Source organism: Glycine max, chromosome 7, assembly GCF_000004515.6.
Source record: "Glycine max cultivar Williams 82 chromosome 7, Glycine_max_v4.0, whole genome shotgun sequence".
Classification (NCBI taxonomy): Eukaryota; Viridiplantae; Streptophyta; class Magnoliopsida; order Fabales; family Fabaceae; genus Glycine; species Glycine max.
Window position 1 is genome coordinate 28,890,683 of NC_038243.2, and position 22,509 is coordinate 28,913,191.

Below are 22,509 nucleotides of genomic sequence, written 5' to 3' on the forward strand. Positions count from 1 at the left end.
AACTCTAATGCATTAAGCAAGCGAGTTTTCTTAGCATTTAAAAGGACTAATGGTGCACATGTGTTATCTTTTATCGACGATTATTTTATTGAAGTTCAAATATAAGATTAAATTCATTTATGTGATTTTTTTTTTTTACTTTTGTTACACTTGTGTGCTTTTGATAGTGGTTCAGCAGAAAATTTCTAGGAAAATGTTTAAATCTTTATTAAATAAAAGTCATTAAAAAATTCCATTAATTTGTTATAAGTTAGTCTAATTGTCTTTTATAAGAAATAATTTTTTACTTGTTATAAGTTGCAAAATATTTTACTTGTTAACCTGAATCTGATACAATTTTTAATGAGAAACACTTTATGTCAAGTGCAAATGACATGTGAAATGACATTTGCATAGAAAGGGATATTCCAAATAATTTGACATTTTATACAATGGATGCCCAAGATTGTACTAAATGAAGATAATGAGATCTTATATACATGCTATGCAAAATTTAAGGCATTCTTTATTTAAAAAAAAATACTTAGCTAGTCATTCATAATATGATAGGAATCCAATTTTCCTTTATTTTCTTTAAGAAGTCTATGACGATACTAAAATATCGACGATAAATGTTATGCAAAAACATTAAATAAAAAGCTCAAAAGCATCTTCAACTTTTATCTTTGATAAAAGACAAAACACATACCATTGAATATTTTATATTATTGAATTGTTGTTTAGAAAATTGACTAAGATTCCTCCACAAATTAAAAACAATGGTTTTTCCAAGAGAGTTTTATATATTTATTCCTTTATTTGATTCAATAAGACTCAAAATGATCTCATAAAATAGAATAAGGGACACCTTTCTTTTATTCTCCAATTTTATACATGTCAAGCATGAATCATATATGTTCACACTATTATTGATGGCTAGACTATCCTATTGGATCCCTTGATTCTTACAACCTTAAAACACATTTTTTTAAAATGTTTCATTAAGTAGATCTGTCCATTCCTGTCTTTGTCATTGGATCCTCTGAAAATGAATGACCTGCAAAGTTAAGCACATAATTTTAATATAGGAAGAAAATATGAGTAAGATATAACATATATGAAAGAGATAAATAGAAAACAAATACCAATTTGAATTTAGCCTTTGACATATCTTGTAAGTTTTACTTATGATGTGAAGATGGAATCTAAAACCCAATGTTTACTAAGCGAATGTTGTGATTTTTGAAATAATATAGATATGAAGAGGTGACTAAAATATGAAACTCTATGTTTGTAAAGAGAAATGGGTTTTTTATATAGGAAAGAGTGGACATTAAATTAACGAGAGAAATTTTTTTATGTCAAATACTTCAAATTAGTTAGAAATGACATGATATTTACAATCTCACTAACATTTACCATACATATTTTGAAATCCAATTGAATAAGATTTGAATAAACTCAATTTGATATTAAAAATATTAGATATCCAACTGAAATTTATATGAATGTTTTATATTCAATCGTAAAAAAACTACTTTACCTTTGTAGACAATTTTTTTTCATTAATTTCAACTTTTATACCTGATTCTTTGTTTAAATGTTTACAAGCACAATATCCTTCATAGCAGAATACGACTGATGGGCCACACTTCATAAAACGAATGTTGCGAATGCAATCCTGCTTTGTTTGACACGGAACTATAGTTATCACTTGATCCTTTGTTAATTGTTCATTTGACAATGAATCACCTGTAAGTTAAATGTAAGATTTCAATACAAGTAGATATGAGGAAAATATAACATACAATGAGAAAGAGATAATAGGAAACAAATACCATAGCAGGCCTCTATGGCAAGAATCACAAAGAAAAGTGCTAATTTGAATGACTTCATGGACATGTCTCCTAGGTTGCAATCTACGACGATGAAATCTAAAACTTGAAGTTATGAGAATTTTGTGTTTCCTAAAATAGAATTGATCTTTTGATTATTTATAGAAGAGGGTAGACTTTATATTAATGACATGTGTTGTTATGAATAGTTAGAAATTCATTGTTGTATGCAACTGCACATGAAGTAGTAACGTGGACTATCAAACCATTTCAAAACATATAATGCTTAATAAATATAATATTTAATGTCATTCAATGTTATATTATTTAAACATTAAATAAATAATATAAGTTCAACTTTATTGTTTTTTTGGTCGAACTTATTTAATGTAGTCCATAACCGTCTATGAAATACTTAAAATATTCAATAAATATATTATATTTAATGAATATTTAATAAATATCATATTTGAAATATTAAAACATATGTTTATATTTATGTAATTTAATAAATAAATAATTTTAATGGATATACACTGTTACATTGTCAACCAATTAAAAACCATAATTTGTATTATTTTTAAATTAATCTAGTTAATACAAGTCACCAAACTATAGTGGAACCAAAAACGTATCAAGTGTCTGGACCCTTAAAGATGTTTTGATCTTAACAAAGTTAATTAAAATTTGTGAAGAATTAATGTTTGTTAATAATACAAATATAAATGATTTTGGACTCTAACCATCCACAAATCTTACATATATCGCTTTTTGATTAGTTTAAGTTATTTGTGTTTTTTTATGTGTCATACCTTAATTTCATCTGGGGATCATTGTTTGTCGATATTCGACCTTCTTTTGACCACTCTAAAATGTTTAACACCCACCATCATAGAATCCGTAAAGTTTCGGAATGTTTCAGAGAGAAATCGGTCAAAAACACGAAAACGGAAGTGTGTATTTAACAAAGTGGGGGTGTGTAAATAGACTGTTACACCCTAATTTCATATGGGGATCATTGTTGATCGCTTTGGAAGGCTTAACATCCATCACCATGGAATCTGTAAAGTTCCGTAAGGTTTCAGAAAGAAAACAGCCAAAAAATAGAAAAATAGGGGGGTGAACTTCTTAGGATGGGGGTGTAAATAGAAATTTTTAAATCTGGGCCCATCTAGAGGTTTCTGGATTTTTTTCTTCCTTCCTGGCTAAGCAACCAGCTCGCCTAGGCGAGCAGGGCAGCAAGCACCTCCCTGCTTTTTCTGAAAATGGACCTCCGAGGCTTTCGTAATGCTTCCGTAAAATTTCCGTAACCCTGGGTAAGCCTTTTCCACTTAAGATTGGTGAGAGGAAGGACAAAAAAGAATAAAATCAAGTCTGATAGGCTTCCGTAATACTTCCTTAACTTTTCCATAAAATACGAAAAAGGGGGGGAACTTATGAATTTGGGGGTGCATCAGGAAACTTCCAAAGGAAGCCACCTGCTCGCTTGGGCGAGCTGGGCAGTAACCTCCTCCCCCTTTCTCCTATAAATAGGGGAAGTGGGCTATTCCAAAGGGTCCTTGACCCCTATGCTATGCATTTCAGCTGTTTTGAGTGAAAAACTGTGTTTCCGTGAAGAAAATCCAAGCTGAGGTGCTTCCGTAAAGCTTCTGAGACGTTTCCGTGAAGATTTTCCATCGTTCTTCATTGTTCTTCGTACGTTCTTTGTGTGTTCTTCGGTCTTCAACCAGTAAGTTTTTGAATCCGAGACTTTCAATTCATTTCTTGTTTTGTTGGCTTTCATCTTCATTTCGTTCACTTTCGGTTTTCTTTTCTTCCGCTTTTAACTGTTTATTTAAGCCGTTATCTCACCTAATAATTGATAAAATGAATTTCAACCGATCATTTTTTATGTAATGACATTTAATCATTGTTAAAGATAAATCTAACCGATCGTTCATGCTGTAACCTCGGTTAAACCAAAAAAAGAAAAATAATAATAAAATAATCAAAATATCTTTGAATAAAATAATCAAAAAAATCAAATCGGACATTTTTCTTTGAAAGTTTCCTTGAATGAATTGACTAATAACCAAAGTGAAACTAAGAATAAAATTAACTCACAAACTAAGCTTTGTCCGCAAAAGTCACTTAAAACCATTTTAAGGTCCAACGCCTTAAAACGGTCCTCTTTGCTTTTATCGGTTAACATGGACCACTTTTGCAAGAATTACATAGATCTGAGTTCCTCATCACAAATCGAGGATACGTAGGAGCAAAAGCTCCGCTTTTGTCGACCACCCCTTTTAAAAAAAAAACAAGAGATCGTTAATGGTCCAATGCCTTAATGTTTCTCTTCTTTCAAAACCAAGAGATCGTTAATGGTCCAACGCCTTAACGTTTCTCTCCTTTCAAAACTAAGAGATCGTTAATGGTCTAACGCCTTAACGTTTCTCTCCTTTCAAAATCAAAAGATTGTTTAATGGTCCAATGCCTTAAATGACCTTTGTTTAATTAAAACCTATCTTGTGAAAAAAAGATAAAAACAACTTAACCAATGTTTAGTTCTGAAAGAACTACGTTGGTCTGATTTTCTCATTGCAATTGAGGATGCGTAGGAGTGAGGGAAACACCCTTGTCGACCACAAAAAGATAAAAAATACAAAAGGCCCATAAATAGCTAAAAAAAAAACATTAAAAATGGAAAATACATAAAAACATAAAAAGGGAAAAATACATAGTTTTGGAAGTCATATTTTCACACTTGATTAAAGGATGTTGTCCCTTGTGACAGACGCGTGGGGTGCTAATACCTTCCCCGTGCATAAAAAAAACTCCTGAACCTTTCACGATTAAAGTTCGTAGACCACACGTTCTGGGTTTTCTGACGTGTCCCTCGAATAAACGTTGGTGGCGACTTCGCGCGCCTTCCTCCCTTGGAAGATGCACCCGTGAGCCCCGCGTCGCCCTCCCGCCGAAGGGTAGGTTGCGACAGTTGGCGACTCCACTAGGGATTGTTTTTAAGAGAGTTAGGCCTTCTAATCTTGTGCAATATCTTGTTTTCCCTTTTAACAATTTCTGTTTACTCCCTTTACGTTCTTGTATATAACTCTTTGACGCTTTTAATGTGCTTTTTAATTATGCATGAGATAGATATTTATTCATTTGATGCACACAAACACCAACACTATTTGCACACACGGGGAGTTGGAAAAAGGGGGGGGGGGCCTACACCTGGGTCCATGGGAACATATGAAGCGGAGGTGAATCTATGGTCATGCTAAGTCTCCGACTTGCTTTATGATAGTGAAACCTCATCTAGAGTTTTTCTCTTCGATGATATATTGTCACTGGTAGTCCCTACTACCACAATGTTGATATCAAGGGAATAATATCTCTAGAAACCGTTTAGGGAGATATGACCACCTTGGGAATTATCTCTAAAAGCCTTTAAGTTCCTCCCATTTAGGTCCCTAAAATAGGGGCACAAAGCGAACACGTTGCGTGCCTTTTAAACACTGCCATGCATATAACCTAAATGTCATGTACGCCTTTGTTGTATGATTATTTGTGGATATTGACGTATTGTATACATCCTGGTGTTGCACTTTTGCGCGTCTACATCATGTCGTCACGCACGCTTTGTGTGTTGGTCTCGTCTTTTATCACGGGAAGCTAGAAGGTTCATATCACCTTCTTAACTGCACACATGGGGCACTGCACCCCCGAATGTTGCAAGTAACAAGAGGTGGTTTTCCAGGCTCTCGTGTCCGTAAATGCATTCATATCATGCATCGCATAAGCATCTCTTCATGGCATCATGGACATATCGTTCTTGCATTTGTCACTTATCATTTCATGCATTGCATTTTGCATAAGTCATTTCATTTCCATGCATCTGCATCTAACATGCTTTTTGCATACCTTTTATTTTCATCTTTACTCATGCATGATCCTTGCGCTTTCCTCTGCAAAACAAAAACAAAAAAAGGGAAGCATGAAAGTTTACACTACACTCTTAGATGCATGTGTTAGGTACCATGAGCCAACCATGGTGGGATCATAAACCGGTTTCTCTTAAAAAAACAAAAATGATTGGACATGGTACCTAATGCATGGCTAACTAGGAAACGAGGTTTCTTTGGGCATCTCAATCTCATAATTACATTTTCCATGCATAGCATAAGTATGCTCGAGTCATTCATCTCTATGAAATGTTGTCGAAGTATTGGCGATGAAAATTTCTTTTCCTTGGATTATGGGGTTGAACCAGGCTCAAGCTTTTAAGAAAAGGTTCGTCAAATCAAGTTGAAGTATGGAAGTAACCATCTTACATTGCTACTTTGTCTACTGCCAAACAAATTTAGGACTGTTGATGTCCCTATTACTTCTAGTTTCACTTTGACAAAGATGTCATGGACCATGTTGAAAATCTAAATTGATTCAACCCCATGTCTTGCGTGAAAATTCGCAATACTTCAATCGTGCATCATTCGCATACATCCATGCTTTTCATTGGTTGCATTGCTCATTGCATTCTTTCCTTGAAAACCAAATTGTAATCATTGTAATCAAATGAAAGAATGCGCTTTACGGAGCCCTTACCAAACCCGTGCTAGAGCTAGAGTAATGGGTGAAGTAGAGGAGGTACAAGAATAGATCAAGGCTGACATGGAGGCCTTGAAAGAGAAAATGGCCACAATGATGGAGGTCATGATGAGCATAAAGGAGATAATGGAGGTCAATGCGGTTGCAATAGTCGCTACCATCACCATTGCTGAGGTGGACCTGACCCCCCCATATGGCCTCAACAAAATAAATCATCCAACCTTAGATATGGTAGGTCTGGAAGGCAAAGAGTTAGGAGGTACGGCGCGGCCCTCATTTAGTGCAAAAACCAAGCATGCCTTCCCGCCATATGGCTTGCCTCCCAACTATACACCACCCAATGTGGCGTACACTTCGGGTGAAGATGTCAATAATTCTGCTCCCATACTCATTGAAAGCCGACAACCTCAAATTGATCATGCACATGTCTCTCAACCCATGGGGGAGACATATGAAATACCCCACCATAATCTAGCCGACTTCGAGCCTTGCCTCAGATATGCCACTGAAGGGAAAGCAGTTGGTGGTATACCCCTGCAAAACACTTTAGAGGGCCCTCAATTTCGCCCCCAACCACAACCCTTGCATTCCACAACAGGTAAAATCCCTCCTGCTATGGCAGAAATGGGAAAGTTGGATAATCTAGAGGAAAGGCTCAGGGCCATTGAAGGAGGCAGAGATTATGCCTTTAAGAGTTGTTCCTAGTACCCAATGTCGTCACCCCTCCCAAGTTCAAGGTGTCAGACTTTGACAAGTACAAGGGAACTACTTGCCCCAATAACCATCTAAAGATGTATTGTCGGAAGATGGGGACATATGCAAAAGATGAAAAACTTCTGATACATTTCTTCCAAGAAAGTCTTACTGGGGCAGCTGCCACCTGGTATACTAACTTGGAACCTTCCCGAGTCCATTCTTGGAAGGACCTAATGGTTGCCTTTGTTAGGCAGTATTAGTACAATCCTGATATGGCTTCGGATAGGATGCAACTACAAAACATGGATAAAAAGGGGTATGAATCCTTCAAAGAATACGCCCAAAGGTGGAGGGATCTGGCAACCCAAGTGGCGCTCCCAATGATGAAAAGGGAGATGATAACAGTGACAACAGACACATTACCAGTATTCTACTATGAAAAGATGGTGGGCTACACACCTTCACGCTTTGCTGATTTAGTTTTCACCGGCGAAAGGATCGAAGTTGGTCTGAAAAGAGGCAAATTTGATCATCATGCTTTGACGAATGAGAAAACTGGGGCAAATGAAAAGGGTGAGAATGAGGGAGAAACCCATGCTGTGACTGCCATTCCTATACGGCCAAGTTTCCCACCAACCCAACAATGTCATTACTCAACCAATAACAACCCTTCTCCTTACACACCACTCAGTTATCCACAAAAGCCATCCCCAAATCATCCACAAGGCCTACCTGCTTACCACACGCCCAATGCCAAACACCACATTTAGCACAAACCAAAACACCAACCAAGGAAGGAATTTTGCAGCGAAAAAGCCTATAGAATTCACCCAAATTCCGGTGTCCTATGCTAACTTGCTCCCGTATCTACTCGATAATTCAATGGTTGCCATAACCCCCGCCAAGGTTCCTCAACCTACATTTTTCCGAGGATACGACTCGAACACAACATGTGCTTATCATGGAGGGGCCCCGGGGCATTCCATTGAGCATTGTGGGACCCTAAAGCATAAGGTGCAAGGTCTAATTATGTTGGCTGACTGAAATTTGAGGAGAATCGCTTGTGAATCATAACATTGACAAGCGATACCACACATGGGGCAATTTGAAGGTTGTTTTTAGATGTCTCTAATGACTCATTAGGATTTTCAAGTTTATGCCATTATTGTAAACCATAGTTACAATGCTAATGATATGGATAAATTTGACATCCTTGTCTCTCTCATCCTCTCACAAAAGCAAAAGCATAAATAAAGTGAGGAACTTACTTGGATCAGAAGTGCTTCGTGAAGATTAACAAAAGATGCACGAAGAATGCACAAATGCAATGCGCAAATATTTGGGAGAGAGAGGTTGCAGGAGATGCGTTTTAGAAAATCTGAGTAAATGTGAGTGTAACTGCTGTTACACTCACTTATCTATTTTTTGACCAACTCGCTTAGCGAGTGCGGCTGCTGAGCGGCAGTGAGAGATGTCTGGTTTCTCAATACGCTCACTTAGCGGGCTGTTTCGCTGAGCCCAAGCCCAAATTTTGAAATTCAATTTCTTTTATTGGGCTTAGCGCAAATGGACGCGCTCAGCGAGTTGTGCAAGTGAAAATTCCTGCAACTCTCACTAAGCCAGGCTCATGGCCAACTTAGCTGATATACTTCATGCTACATACAGAGGGGTATGTGCTTAGCACATAAGTGCACACTTAGCACTATCTAGGCCGCAAAGAACAGGGCTTAGCGCAAGGTGACTGCGCCTAGCCACCAATTCAGACCATGCTGAATTTGGCTTAGCTCAGCCATGATCAGCTTAGGTAGCCCAAATATATAAAGATGCAGGGGTTGATGCGCTTAGTGCCATTACAACGCGCTTAGCGCATTGAAGGCATGCGCTCAGCCAGAGGGCTGCGCTTAGCGAGAGGACTATTTTTGAGAAAAAAATTTCTATGTTAAGATCAGTCCCCTTTTAAAAGAAACCCCTATATCTATCATTAAAAACAAGCTAATAAACCCCTTTTTTCAATGATCACCAAGAAAATTCTAACTTATGTAATGCATTAAAACAGAATGAAAGAAATCAACACTGGGTTGCCTCCCAGGAAGTGCTTCTTTAACGTCATTAGCTTGACGCATATACCTCATTGGGTGATATCCACTTTGTCCTTTAACTTCAGGACCTCCTTACAACCCTCCATCACTTGCAAGCAGACATTCTAATCCGACATAGGCTTGTCTTCTTCAAATAGATCAAAATTGATCTTCTGATCTTTAAAACCCATTTCCAATGTCTTTCTACCCATGTCAACTACACAGCTTGTAGTTAACATAAAGGGTCGTCCCAAAATGATGGGAACCTCATGGTCTTCCTCCAAATCCATGACCACAAAGTCAGCTAGAAAGATCATCTGCTTAACTCTTATTAGAACATCTTCAATTACCCCATAAGGCCTTGTGATGGATCGATTAGCAAGTTGTAAAGTCATTCTGGTGTGCATGATTTCCAACTCTCCCAACCTTCTACACATGGAGAGTGGCATTAAGTTGATACTGGCTCCCAAGTCAATGAGAGTCTTTCCCACCGTGACTTCACCTATTGAACAAGGAAAAGTCACACTTCTAGTGTCCTTGTGTTTTGGTGGAAGGATCTTCTGTATCATAGCACTACAGTTGCCTTCCACAACAATATTCTCCTGGTGAACGTATTTGTGCTTCCTTGTCCACATATCTTTCAAAAACTTTGAGTAGAGTGGCATCTGTTGCAAAGCTTCTCCAAAGGGCATAATTATTTCCAGTTTCCTGAAAATGTCTAGGAATCTCGCCATATGGCGGTCCTTATCTTTCTTGGAAGGTACCATGGGATAGGGCACTTCCGTACCCCTATCTGAAGCTTTTTTCTTTCCTGTTTTCTCTTTCTTTTTCACTCCTACTCTTTTCTTCATCTTTATTTTTTTCAACTTTTTCTTTTTCTTCTTTTTCTTTGTCTTTTCCTTCCTCTATTTCTTTTTCTTGGTCTTTTTATTTCTTTCTCTTCGACCATTATTTGTTTTTCCCTCATATGACTTATTGCATCTGTTACCTCATTCTTCTTTTTAACAGTAGTGTCCTTCAAAGCAACAACATCTTCATCCTCAGCAGCCACAAGCTTCCTGCTTCATGTTCCAACAACTTTACACTCTTCTTTGGGATTCATCTCAGTATTTGCCCCAAAGCTGTTGGATGACTTCTCAGCTAACTGCTTGGCCAGTTGGCCCACCTGAATCTCAAGGTTTTTCAGTGATGACTCAGTACTCTTATGGTTGGACATGGTCACTTGCATGAATTGAGCCAGGGTTTCTTCCAGTTTGGTAGTCTTCTGGAAAATATTTGGCCCTTGTTAAGGTGGCCTGTTGGAAGGTCCACCCTGGTCCTTATTGAATTGATTGCCAGGGTGTCATCTCCATTGTCCTTCCTGGAAACCTGAGAATCCTCCTTGGTTGTATCCTTGCCTTTGTTGATTCCCCATGTAACTAACTTCCTGCATTTGTTCTTCTAAAGGAATACAGTGGCCGAATTCATGAGCACCACCACAAATGGTACAACCTGTAACCTGCAAAACAGAAGACTGTGAAGGTTGACCAGTAGATAATTTAGTTGGCAACTTACCAATTGTTTCTGTTAAGATCTCAAGTTTCTTAGAAAGAAACTTATTTTGTGCCAACACAACGTCTTGTGATGATAACTCCAATAAGCTCTTCTTGGCGGGTTGATGCACTCTATCACGTAGAATAGCATGATCACTGGCAGACATATTTTCAATCAACTCAGTTGCTTCCTTAGGGGTCTTCAGCTTTATCTTTCCTCCCGCTAAAGCATCTAACAACTGTTTGGATTGTGGTCTCAGCCCATCTATGAATATATTCCGCTGAGTTGGCTTAAAGAGTCCATGAGTGGGAGTCTTCCTTACCAAACCTCGAAATCTCTCCAATACTTCACTCAGGGATTCATCTGGGAACTGGTGGAATGATGAGATTGCAGCCTTCCCTTCTGTAGTCTTTGACTTGGGGAACTATTTTTTTAGAAACTTTTCAACCACTTCCTCCCATGTCTTCAGACTGTTTCCCTTAAATGAATGAAGCCACCTTTTGGCCTCTCCTGCCAAAGAAAATGAAAATTAGTTGAGTCTGATAGCATCATCTAGTACTCCAGCAATCTTCACAGTGTTACAGATTTCTATGTACGTTGGCAGATGTACATAGGGGTCCTCATTGGGTAATCCATGAAATAAGTTCCCTTGTATCAGATGAATCAAAGAATGAGGATAGTTGATGTTGTGAGCTTGGACTTCAGGACGCACAATACTTGTAAAGAATTGCGGCACTGAGCTACTAGAATAATCCTCAAGGGTAACCCTTTGCTGGTGTTCATCAGCCATGACAGAGGCTTCTAGTAAGTATATAGCGGATTCCCTTGATGATAGTGGATCGGATGATGTAGAGTCAGAAGATTGAGCTTCTTCTTCTAGAATGGAAGCTATTGTCCTATCTTGCAATAACTTCCTTCTCCTCTCAGCTCTGTTCCTTCTTAAGGTAGCTTCAATTTCCAAGTCCAGAGGAACTAGGTTGCCTGTGGGAGATTATGCATACAAAATACTGACAGCAATAGCGGTTATCCAATTCAAGAAGAAAAAAAATATGAATCAAAAGCAAATATTCACAAATAATCAAAGAATAATAATTGGACACTTAAAGAACTGAACTAAACTTTCCAAATATAAAGAAGTTCCTCGGCAATGGCGCCAAAAACTTGTTCGACGGCCGGTATGTAGTATAAAACGGTAAGTGATGTAGCTCCATGTGGAGCTTGTAGGCCTTGGATCTTCTTCATCAATGGATTCCTTTGCTTCTTGAGATCTGATTGCAGCGGAATGGAGAAGGAGAAAGTATTGGACAAGTGGCCTCAGAAATATTAAGAATGGGGGTTAAATTAAGATTTCTTTGACTATTTCTAATTGAAATTTTCCCTTTCTTAATTATTCCCTAGATTCAATTATTTCTTTGTTAACAAGTTACCGAAATAATAAATGAAGGAAAATAACTTGCAGAAATGTAAAGACAATAGAAATTCGTGCCTCTAAGGAAGTCTGAACTTTGAAGTTTAATTCTCAAATGATCAAAGTTGAAAAAATGAACACGCATGGCCTCTATTTATAGCCTAAGTGTCACACAAAATTTGAGGGAAATTTGAATTTCAATTCAAATTTCACTTGAATTTGTGGAGCCAAAATTTGGAGCCAAAATTTCACTAATTATGATTAGTGAATATCAGTTATGGTTCAGCCCACTAATCCAAGATCAATTCCAAGATTCTCCACTAAGTGTGCGTAGGTGTCATGAGGCATATAAAGCATGAAGAACATGCACAAAGTGTGACTATATGATGTGGCAATGAGGTGTAGTAAGCAAATGCTCACCTCCCACTCTAAAATTTAATTGAATTGGGCTTCTACCAATTCAATTAAATTTATTTCCCAACACACATCAAATATTCACTTAGTGCATGTGAAATTACAAAACTACCCCTAATGCAAAAACTAGTCTTGGTGCCCTAAAATACAAGGGCTGAAAAATCCTATATTTCTAGGGTATCCTACCTACATTATAGAGCCCTAAATACAAAGACAAAAAAAATAATGAAATCCTAATCTAATATGTACAAAGATAAGTGGACCCAACCTTGGCCCATGGGCTCAAAAATCTACCCTGAGGTTCATGAGAACCCTAGGGCCTTCTTCAACAGCTCTAGCCCAATCCTCTTAGAGCCTCTTGCTCATGGCTCTGGTAACTGGTCCCTTCCTAGGGAGGATTGCATCATCCCCTCCCCCTTGAAGAGGATTTGACCTTAAATCTGTCGCTTCCTCCTCCTTAATATCAGTTCCACCTAGATGAAGAGGCTCTGATACCACATGATGTAGCTCCATGTGGAGCTTGTAGGCCTCGAATCTTCTTCATCAATGGATTCCTTTGCTTCTTGAGGTTTGATTGCAGTGGAATGGAGAAGGAGAAAGTATTGGACAAGTGGCCTCAGAAATATTAAGAATAGGGGTTAAATTAAGATTTGTTTGACTATTTCTAATTGAAATTTTCCCTTTCTTAATTATTCCCTAGATTCAATTATTTCTTTGTTAACAAGTTACCGAAATAATAAATGAAGGAAAATAACTTGCAGAAATGTAAAGACAATAGAAAGTAAAAGAGATAAGGGAAGAGAGAATGCAAAACTTGATTTATCCTGGTTTGGCCACAACCCGTGCCTACATCCAGTCCCCAAGCAACCCGCTTGAGATTTCCACTATCCTTGTAAAATTCTTTACAAGCAATGAACCACAAAGGAATCCTGTTAGTCGGTGAAAACGACTAACTTTTGTGTATAAAACTTGTATAAATTGTACCAAACTCTCCCAATTTATGGTTATTTTGTACTGTTATAAGTATTCTCTGTTAAGTATATGTAATAAATACTTAGTATTTTCATTTTGTGTGTTTAATAATCATTTTCACTCAATTTTAGGTTAATTAAGAAAACTTTGGAAAGTGTTGTTTTTCACCTTCTCGCTAAGCCAATCTGCTGGCTTAGCGAGCGTCCGTTAAGCGCAACACTCCTGGGCTAAGCGCGAGGAAGACTCTGGAAGAAGATGAGTTGTACAGGTTCACTAAGTGCACTGCTTCATCTCACTAAGTGCACCGCTTCAGTTCATCCCCTAAGCGAGAAAGGCGCGCTAAGCCAAAAATCACTAACATGCGCCAAGCGCACGAGCACGAACAAGGCCACCTATTTAAGCCTGAAATCAGATTTTGTGACGAGAGTTTGGACTGGGATTCAGTGCTTTTCATGTCTAGGGTTTCTAGAGAGATAAAGGTCCAAGTTCCAGAGAGTTTTGAGAGATTTTGCTGTGTGAAGATATGCAGAGACCAGAGGTTGAAGTAGGAGTGGTTTGAGAGCTTGAGATGAGTTTGTGAGTGATTGTGAGATCCTATAGGTGAAGGAGACATCCTCACCACTTGTATTTTTGCAATCTTTCTTCTTGTTCTTCTCTTTGTTGTTAAGAAAGCTTCCTGGTATGGAAAGCTAAATCCTCTGTTGGATCTTCCCTATAGGTACATGATGTAAATGTATTTCTATCTATTTATTGATGTTTTGTGTGTTCTCTGTGCTATCTGCTTTTCATTCCAGTATGCCTTTACCTTGATCATGTAGATGCATGCTTTGTTAGGGTCATTCAACAGTGGAAATTGGTATGACTCTAAAGTCCTTGATAATGCAGGGCTGAGTTGTCGTGCTTTCATGAGGAATCGGGGTGTGATAATTTAGTTGAGTATGTGTGTCTTAATGTGGTCCTGGTTGAGTTTAGTCTTACAAGAGGAATCTGTGGACGATGCTTGATCAGGATTAGGCTAAACTATCATGAGGAATCGGGGTTTAGTATCTCAGGAGACACCATAAGAACACATGAGCATTGTTAGATAGAGAATATCTTTTTAGCATCAGGCACCTATTAGGAAGACCAACGTGTTCTCTACTTGTTTTTTTTTACACATCATTTCTCTCGCGTGATTTTCTTCCTTTTTTGCATAGATAGTCTATACACCTGTTCATATTCACACTTACATTTACACACACCAGACACCTATTTGCTGAAATAGCTTACCAAATAACACAAGTTCCTTGAGTGTTCGATACTCGGTTCTTACCGTTTTATACTACTTATGCGATCCAGTGCACTTTCCAAAACCTACGAACAAATCCCCTCCTTTGTGTTCAGTGATTACAACCAAGAAGTTATGCCAACTTCTTGCAATGAACTCAAAAGTGGTTAGTCTTTTGAGTCCAGTGATAACAACCAAGAAGTTATACCCACTTCTTGCAATGAACCCAAAGACAACATCTGCTATCATGACCTATGAGTCAGGTGGCAGGTGAAAATGCCCAAGTTGTTATCCGTACAAAGACAAGATCTGCTATCATGACCTGTGAGTCAGGTGGCAGGCAAAAATACCCAAATGGTTACCCGTACAAAGACAGCATCTGTTATCATGACCTAGGAGTCAGGTGGCAGGCGAAAATACCGTAGTGGTTATCCGTACAAAGACAACATCTGCTATCATGACCCATGTGTCAGGTGGCAGGCGGAAATACCCAAGTGGTTATCCGTACAAAGACAACATCTGTTATCATGACCTGTGAGTTAGGTGATAGGCGAAAATACCCAAGTGGTTATCCGTACAAAGACAACATTTGCTATCATGACTTGTGACTCAGGTGGCAGGCAAAAATACCCAAATGGTTACCCGTACAAAGACAACATCTGTTATCATGACCTGTGAGAAGTCAGGTAGAAAGCAGAGATACCCAAGGGTTATCCGCACACACACACATTTATGCTACCCCGACCTGTGAGAAGTTAGGTAGCATACGGAGATGCCCTATAAGGTAATCCGCACACATTTCGAAGACAAAAATGTCTTCAGTCATTGCATGCCTTCAAAGGCGACAATGTCCTCACACATTTTGAAGACAAAAATGTCTTCAATCATTGCATGCCTTCAAAGGCGACAATTTCCTCATCTACATTTCAAAGACGACAATGTCTTCAGTCATTGCATGCCTTCAAAAGGCGACAATGTCTTCATTTGCATTTCAAAGATGAAAATGTCTTCACCTCAAAAACCTCAATATCTTTTTCCCATGTGCTTCGTAGGACTCGACGTCCTTTGTTTGTACGATTTTAAAAAAAGAGTGAAAATGAAAATGAAAATGAATTAAACGAGAAAAGAAGGGATTTCAATGTCTTTATGCCTTCACGGGTTTTACTGCTTGGATTTGTGCTAGTGGTCGGTCGGGTAAAGATTCAGCTCAAACGAAATTAGTGTTTTATCTTTACTTCCCTTTTATCTCCAATAAAAGATAAGGAAAGAGGGGCAACAGTCATACCCTAATTTCGTCCAGGGACTATTGTTTGTCAAAATGTGATCTTCGTTTGACCACTTCAAAATGTTTAACACCCATCACCGTGGAATCTGTAAAGTTCTGGGATGTTTCAGAGAGAAATTGGCTAAAAACACGAAAATGGAACTGTATTTAGCAAAGTGGGGGGGGGGGGGGGTGTGTAAATAGACTGTTAATCCCTAATTTCATCCAGAGACCATTTTTTATCACTTTGGAAGACTTAACACCCATCGCCATGGAATTCGTAAAGTTCCATGAGGTTTCGGAAAGAAAACAGCCAAAAAGCACAAAAATGGCGGGGGATTGAACTTATCAAGATGTGGGTGTAAATAAAAATTTTCGAATCTTGGCCCATCTAGAGGTTTCTGGATTGTTTCTTCCTTCCTGGCTAAGAATCCAACTCGCCTAGGCGAGCTGGGCGGCAAGCACCTCTCTTCTTTTTTCTGAAAACGGGCCTCCAAGGCTTCCGTAATGCTTCCATAAAATTCCCGTAACCCTGGGTAAGCCTTTTCCACTTAAGATTGGTGATAGGAAGCACAAAAAAAATAAAATCAAGTCTGATAGGCTTCCGTAACATTTCCGTAAAATACGAAAAAGGGGGGTGAACTTATCAATTTAGGGGGTGCATAAGAAACTTCCAGAGGAAGCGACCTGCTCGCCTGGGCGAGCTGGGCGGCAACTTCCTCCCCTTTTCTCCTATAAATAGGGGAAGGGGGCTGTTCCAAAGGGTCCCTAACTCCTATGCTATGCATTTCAGCTGTTTTGGGTGAAAAAATGTGTTTCCGTGAAGAAAATCCTAGCCGAGGTGCTTCCGTAACTCTTCTGAGACGTTTCCATGAGCAATTCCATGAAGATTTTCCATCTTTCTTCGTCGTTCTTCATACGTTCTTCGGTCTTCAACCGGTAAGTTTTAGAATCCGAGACTTTCAATTCATTTCATGTTTTGTTGGTTTTCATCTTCATTTCGTTCAATTTTAGTTTTCTTTTCTTCCGCTTTTAATGAGCTTTTAACCGTTTATTTAAGCCGTTATCTTGCCTAATAATTGATAAAATGAATTTCAACCGATCATTTGTGTTGTAATGTCGTTTAATCACTGTTAAAGCAAAATCTAATCAATTGTTCACGCTGTAACCTTGGTTAAACCAAAAAAAGCAAAATAATAATAAAATAATAAAAATATCTTTGAATAAAATAATCAAAAAATCAAATCGGACATTTTTCTTTGAAAGTTTCCTTGAATGAATTGACTAATAACCAAAGTGAAACTAAGGCTAAAATCAACTCACAAACCAAGCTTTGTCCGCAAAAGTCACTTAAAACCATTTTAAGGTCCAATGCCTTAAAATGGTCCTCTTTGCTTTTATCGGTTAACATGGACCGTTCAAAAGCATAAAATCAACACATAACTTTACTGCTTTTGCAAGAACTATGTAGGTCTGAGTTCCTCATGACAAATCGAGGATACATAGGAGCAAAAGCCCCGCTTTTGTCGACCACCCCTTTTAAAAAGAAAACAAGAGATCGTTAATGGTCCAATGCCTTAACGTTTCTCTTCTTTCAAAACCAAGAGATCGTTAATGGTTCAATGCCTTAACGTTTCTCTCTTTTCAAAATCAAAAGATCGTTTAATGGTCCAACGCCTTAAATGACCTTTGTTCAATTAAAACCTATCTTGCAAAAGAAGATAAAAGCAACTTAACCAACGTTTAGTTCTGAAAGAACTACGTAGGTCTGATTTCCTCATCGCAATTGAGGATATGTAGGAGCGAGGGAAGCACCCTTGTCGACCACAAAAAAATAAAAATACAAAAGGCCCATAAAAAGATAAAAAAACATAAAAAGGGAAAATACATAGTTTTAGAAGTCATATTTGCACACTTGATTGAAGGCTGTCGTCCCTTGTGACGGACGTGTGAGGTGCTAATACCTTCCTCGTGCATAAAAACAACTCTCGAGCCTTTCACAATTAAAGTTCGTAGACCACATGTTCTAGTTTTTCTAACGTTTTCGTCAAATAAACGTTAGTGGCGACTCCGCGCGGCTTCCTTCCTTGGAAGACGCACCCATGAACCCTACGTCACCCTCTCGCTGAAGGGTAGGTTGCGACACTATGAAAATGTCCAATATTTGTTAACCAAGTTCTCCAACAATTTTTTAGATAAACATCAAAACTTAATTGAATTGTTCACACTATTTTTCAAAAGAGCCCAACCCATTTCTATCATAAATGATTTTACAAAAAATTGAGATGGGTGAGTGGATTGTGATATAAGACATGATGTAACAAATAACCAAATTTAGAAATGAGTCATTATTTGTAGAAATTCAAAGTGACATGTGCCCTAAAAAATGCACTGGCTACATTATGAAAGAACAATCCATTGAAGTTCAATGGAACATTTGATCCTGAAGGAGCTCATAAATGGCTAGTTGAAATTAAGAAGATTTTCAATGCTATGGGTTGTTATGAGGACACAAGGTTACCTTTAATTTGCTATGTTCATGTTAAGTGGAGAAGCTGAAAATTGTGGCATTTTGCTAAACAAACAATGTTGACAGAGGAAGGTATCAATACTTGGGAGGCTTTCAAGATAAAGTTTCTCGTGAAGTATTTTCTCAAGGATTTACGCAAGCACTATGTACACAAATTCATAGATTTGAAACAAGGGAGTATGTCCATGGAGAATATGCTTAAGTTTGACGAACTTCTGAAGTATTTTCCCTATTATCAAGAAAATGATGCTGCTGCGATTTATTCTAAGTTTGAGAATAAATTATGGGATGACATCAAACAAGTTGAAGGTTATCTACAAATCACTAATTTTCCAACATTGGTGAGTAAGTATCGAATCTATAAGGACGACAATAAAGCAAAGCAAACACTATGGAAGTCTAGAGGTCCATAGAGAACCATAAGAAAAACTTTGGAGGTAAAAAAAAGCCATACTTAAACCCCAACCATGGACAAAATGGAGTGTTTAATGCTAATATGAAAGCCAGGGGGAATTGATCCAATCAAAAATCCAACAACAATCATCGGCAGCCTCAATGTTATCATTGTGGGGTACATCACCAAGCGAAGGACTGTAATTTGACAAAAGCCAACATTACTTCTTAGAACTATGGAAAGTCTGGACACACGACTAGCAACTATTTGTTAGCACCAAAGAATGGACAAAACATTGGGGGTGTTGCAAGAATGAACAACAAGGATGGTAGTGGACAAAACATGAAGCCAAGAGTTGATGGAAAGGTTTTTACAATGAGTAGCTCTAAGGTTATGGAAACTAATGAACCAATTCAAGGTAAATGCATCATGGATAGTAGACTGCTAGATATCCTACTTGATTCTAGTGCAATACACTCATTTATATCCAATGATCGTGTTGAAAGTTTGAAACTACCCAAAACATCTTTGACCTATGAGGTAGTTGTGGTTGTTGAATTCATATCCTTGATTTTAATTATAACAAACCATAAGCAATGCAAAATGAAAGGATGATGGATACAAGTGATGACTAACACTTTACTGAAGTGTTTCAGTTTTATTTGTCTTAAGAAGTAGATGTGTTTATTCATTCTGAAGTGCTTAGAAAGGTTGTCCCAAAACAATTGCCAAGAGGTGAGAACTCAAAGGAACTTTTGAAGCCCATTTACATGATGGAGAATGCTTCCCTCTGAGTAGTTGGTTTTTAGAAAACCACTAAACAACAAGGCCTTTCGTAGAAGACTTATCAAAGGCCACATGGACAACATTAACAATAACAATGAAGTTGCATCACAAGACTGAGGTTGACAATATCTCTCTTTTCACATGCTGTCACACACACAAAGGGCACATTAGAAGGGGAATGTTAACTGCATTAGAAGATGCAATCCTATTGAAAGTTAAATCTATCCATTTGAAGCTCTGATGAGAAGCATCAGAATAAAACACTGAAGATACTACATAGTCTACCCCTGGACAAAACACTAACACACCAACTGTAACTTCACTCAGTAGCTTTGAATTAATCTTCTTTCGAATGCTTTGTGTAGTGAAGATACATTAAGATTGATGAAGCTATGTTACTTGAGAAAGGCATATCAGTTGAGCTTCATCAAAAGAATCTACTACAAGTATAGATTTTTTCTCAGCAAACATCAAAATGACTATTCTTATGATACTTCATATTGCTCATCAGAAAGGTTACTCATAATGGTTTTGTAAGCCGTCATTTTCAGACATTGGGCAAGCCTGTCTACTTGATCCATAATTTTGTCAGTTGGGTGGAGACCACTTAAGCTGAAGCATTCCAATGGGAGAAACTCGAACCTAATCTCTGTGTGAGCTACAATTTTTTATTCAACCCTTTATGTTGAAAGTGAGCAATTTTTGTATTAAGCTTGTAATTTGTAATATATCTTAGATAAAAATGAGAGATTTTATTTTCTTGAGCGGAAACCCTTTGTGAGGTGATAATTTGTATCTATGCAGTCTAAATAACAAAACTCTTTTGTTGTTGTAAGTCTAGCAATGGCTAGCAAGGTTGAAATCTAGTGGTATTGCTAGTCTAGTTGAGGCTTGGTTGAAAGTCCAATGGGAATGATGATAGGTTGTTGAAATCTAGTGGTTCCTAGTCTAGCAATGGTTGGTTGTGTATGGGAAATCTCATCTTGAAGGGTGAGGACTGTTAATTGATGAATACGACTAACTTTTGTCTAAGAAATATGTGAAAATTGTATCTAACTCCTCCCATTTATGGTTATTTTGTAGTGTTGTAATTACTTTTTGTTAAATATAGGTAATAAATACTTAGTACTCCAATTTTGTGTATTTAATAATAATTTCCTTTCAATTTCAGGTTAATTAGGCAAGTTTGTGAAGTGCTGATTTTTATATGCTCGCTAAGCCAATCTGCCGGCTTAGCAAGCCATCCGTTGAGCGCACTACTCTTGCGGCTGAGCGCGAGGAAGAATCTGGAAGAAGGATGAGTTGGACATATGCGCTAAGCGAGGGCTCATCCCCCTAAGTGCACTGCTTGCATGCATTCGCTAAGCGAGAAGTCGAGCGCCAAGCCGAAATTCACTTATTCGCGCTAAGCACACAAGCACCAACAAGGCCACCTATTTAAGCCTGAAATCAAAAATGGAGAAGGGAGTTTGGGCAATTCTCGAAGCTTTTGCATGTTTAGAGATTTCTAGAGAGAGAAAGGTGCAAGCTTATTTTGATGATGCCAAAGACTCAAGTCAAGAATCAAGATTCAAGCAAGTTTTAAGAATCAAAGAGTCATTCAATCAAGAATCAACATTCAAGTGAAGAATCAAGAGAAGACTCAAGATATTCAAGAACATCAAGAAAAGCATCAAGACAAGTATAAAAAGAATTTTTTAAAGAAAAGATTGAATAGCAGAATTTGTCCAAAAGAATTTTTGAAAGAAAAATCTTTTATCAAAGTTTTTACTCTCTGGTAATCAATTACCATGAGGCAGTAATCGATTACCAGAAGCCCAAAACAATTTTATAAATATTTTACAAAGTAGTAATCGATTACCATGGGCATGCAATCGATTACCAATGTTTTTGAACGTTGGATTTCAAATTTCAAGAGTCACAACTTGTGATAAAATATTTTCAAACTTGTGTAATCGATTACACAACATTTGTAATCGATTACCAGTGTTTCTAAACGTTGGTTTTCAAATCTAAAGATAAAGAATCAAAACTGTTGATGTGTAATCAATTACACTATAATGGTAATCAATTACCAATGACTTGTTTTGAAAAATAAATTGCCAAGAGTCACAATTTTTAAAGTGACTAGTTTTTTGAAGAATTTGCCAAAAGTCACAACTTTTAAAGTGACTAGTTTTCAAGAGAGTCACAACTTTTAAAGTGACTAGTTTTTTGAAGAAAGTCATAACTTTTAAAGTGACTAGTTTTGAAGAAATTGCCAAGAGTCACAACTTTTAACATGGTTTCTTCAAGATCCATCAAATGGCTATAAATATGTGACCATGGCACGAATTTCAACCTGATTCATTCATTCATTCTAAACATCTTTCTAAGAGTTTTTGTTCAACACTTGCTTTGTCAAGAAAAGTTCATTGGGCAAAAACTTGTGCTATTCTATTTTCCTCTCCTCCTTCATTCTTACAAAAAGCTTTTCAAGAAACCTAATCTTGGTGACTGTTTTCAAAAGAAGGTCTTCTTGGTTGAACACTGAACACAAGGGACCAACGTTACTTGGGTTCATTGCAAGAAGTAGAATTTGCTTCTTGGTTGATCACTGGACACAAAATACCAGCGTCTTTTGTGTTTATTGCAAGAAGTGGGTACAAATTCTTGGTTATTATCACTGGACACAAGGGACCAACGTTCCTTGGGGTTCATTGCAAGAAGTGGGCATAACTTCTTGGTTGTAATCACTGAACACAAAGGAGGGGATTCCTTTGTGGT

The 22,509-nt window shown here is 37.7% G+C and overlaps 1 protein-coding gene and 1 long non-coding RNA gene across 2 annotated transcripts; both read right to left on the minus strand.

The window, feature by feature from the left end:
* Positions 1 to 819: 819 nt before the first annotated feature.
* LOC100815992 (uncharacterized) lies at positions 820 to 2,019 on the minus strand. The gene is made up of 3 exons (XR_415224.3): positions 1,818 to 2,019; positions 1,564 to 1,731; positions 820 to 1,036 (listed from the first exon to the last, which is right to left on the minus strand). It is a non-coding gene; the product is annotated as an uncharacterized lncRNA (long non-coding RNA).
* Positions 2,020 to 9,300: 7,281 nt separating this feature from the next.
* Positions 9,301 to 9,810, minus strand: LOC102663663 (uncharacterized). The gene has a single exon (XM_006584287.1). The coding sequence runs from the start codon at positions 9,808 to 9,810 to the stop codon at positions 9,301 to 9,303; it is 510 nt and encodes a 169-aa protein (XP_006584350.1).
* Between the last annotated feature and the right edge of the window lie 12,699 nt (positions 9,811 to 22,509).

Excerpts from the sequence above, each read along its gene's own strand:
- LOC102663663 (XM_006584287.1), bottom strand. The coding sequence starts at position 9,810 with ATGTGGACAAGGAAGCACAAATACGTTCACCAGGAGAATATTGTTGTG.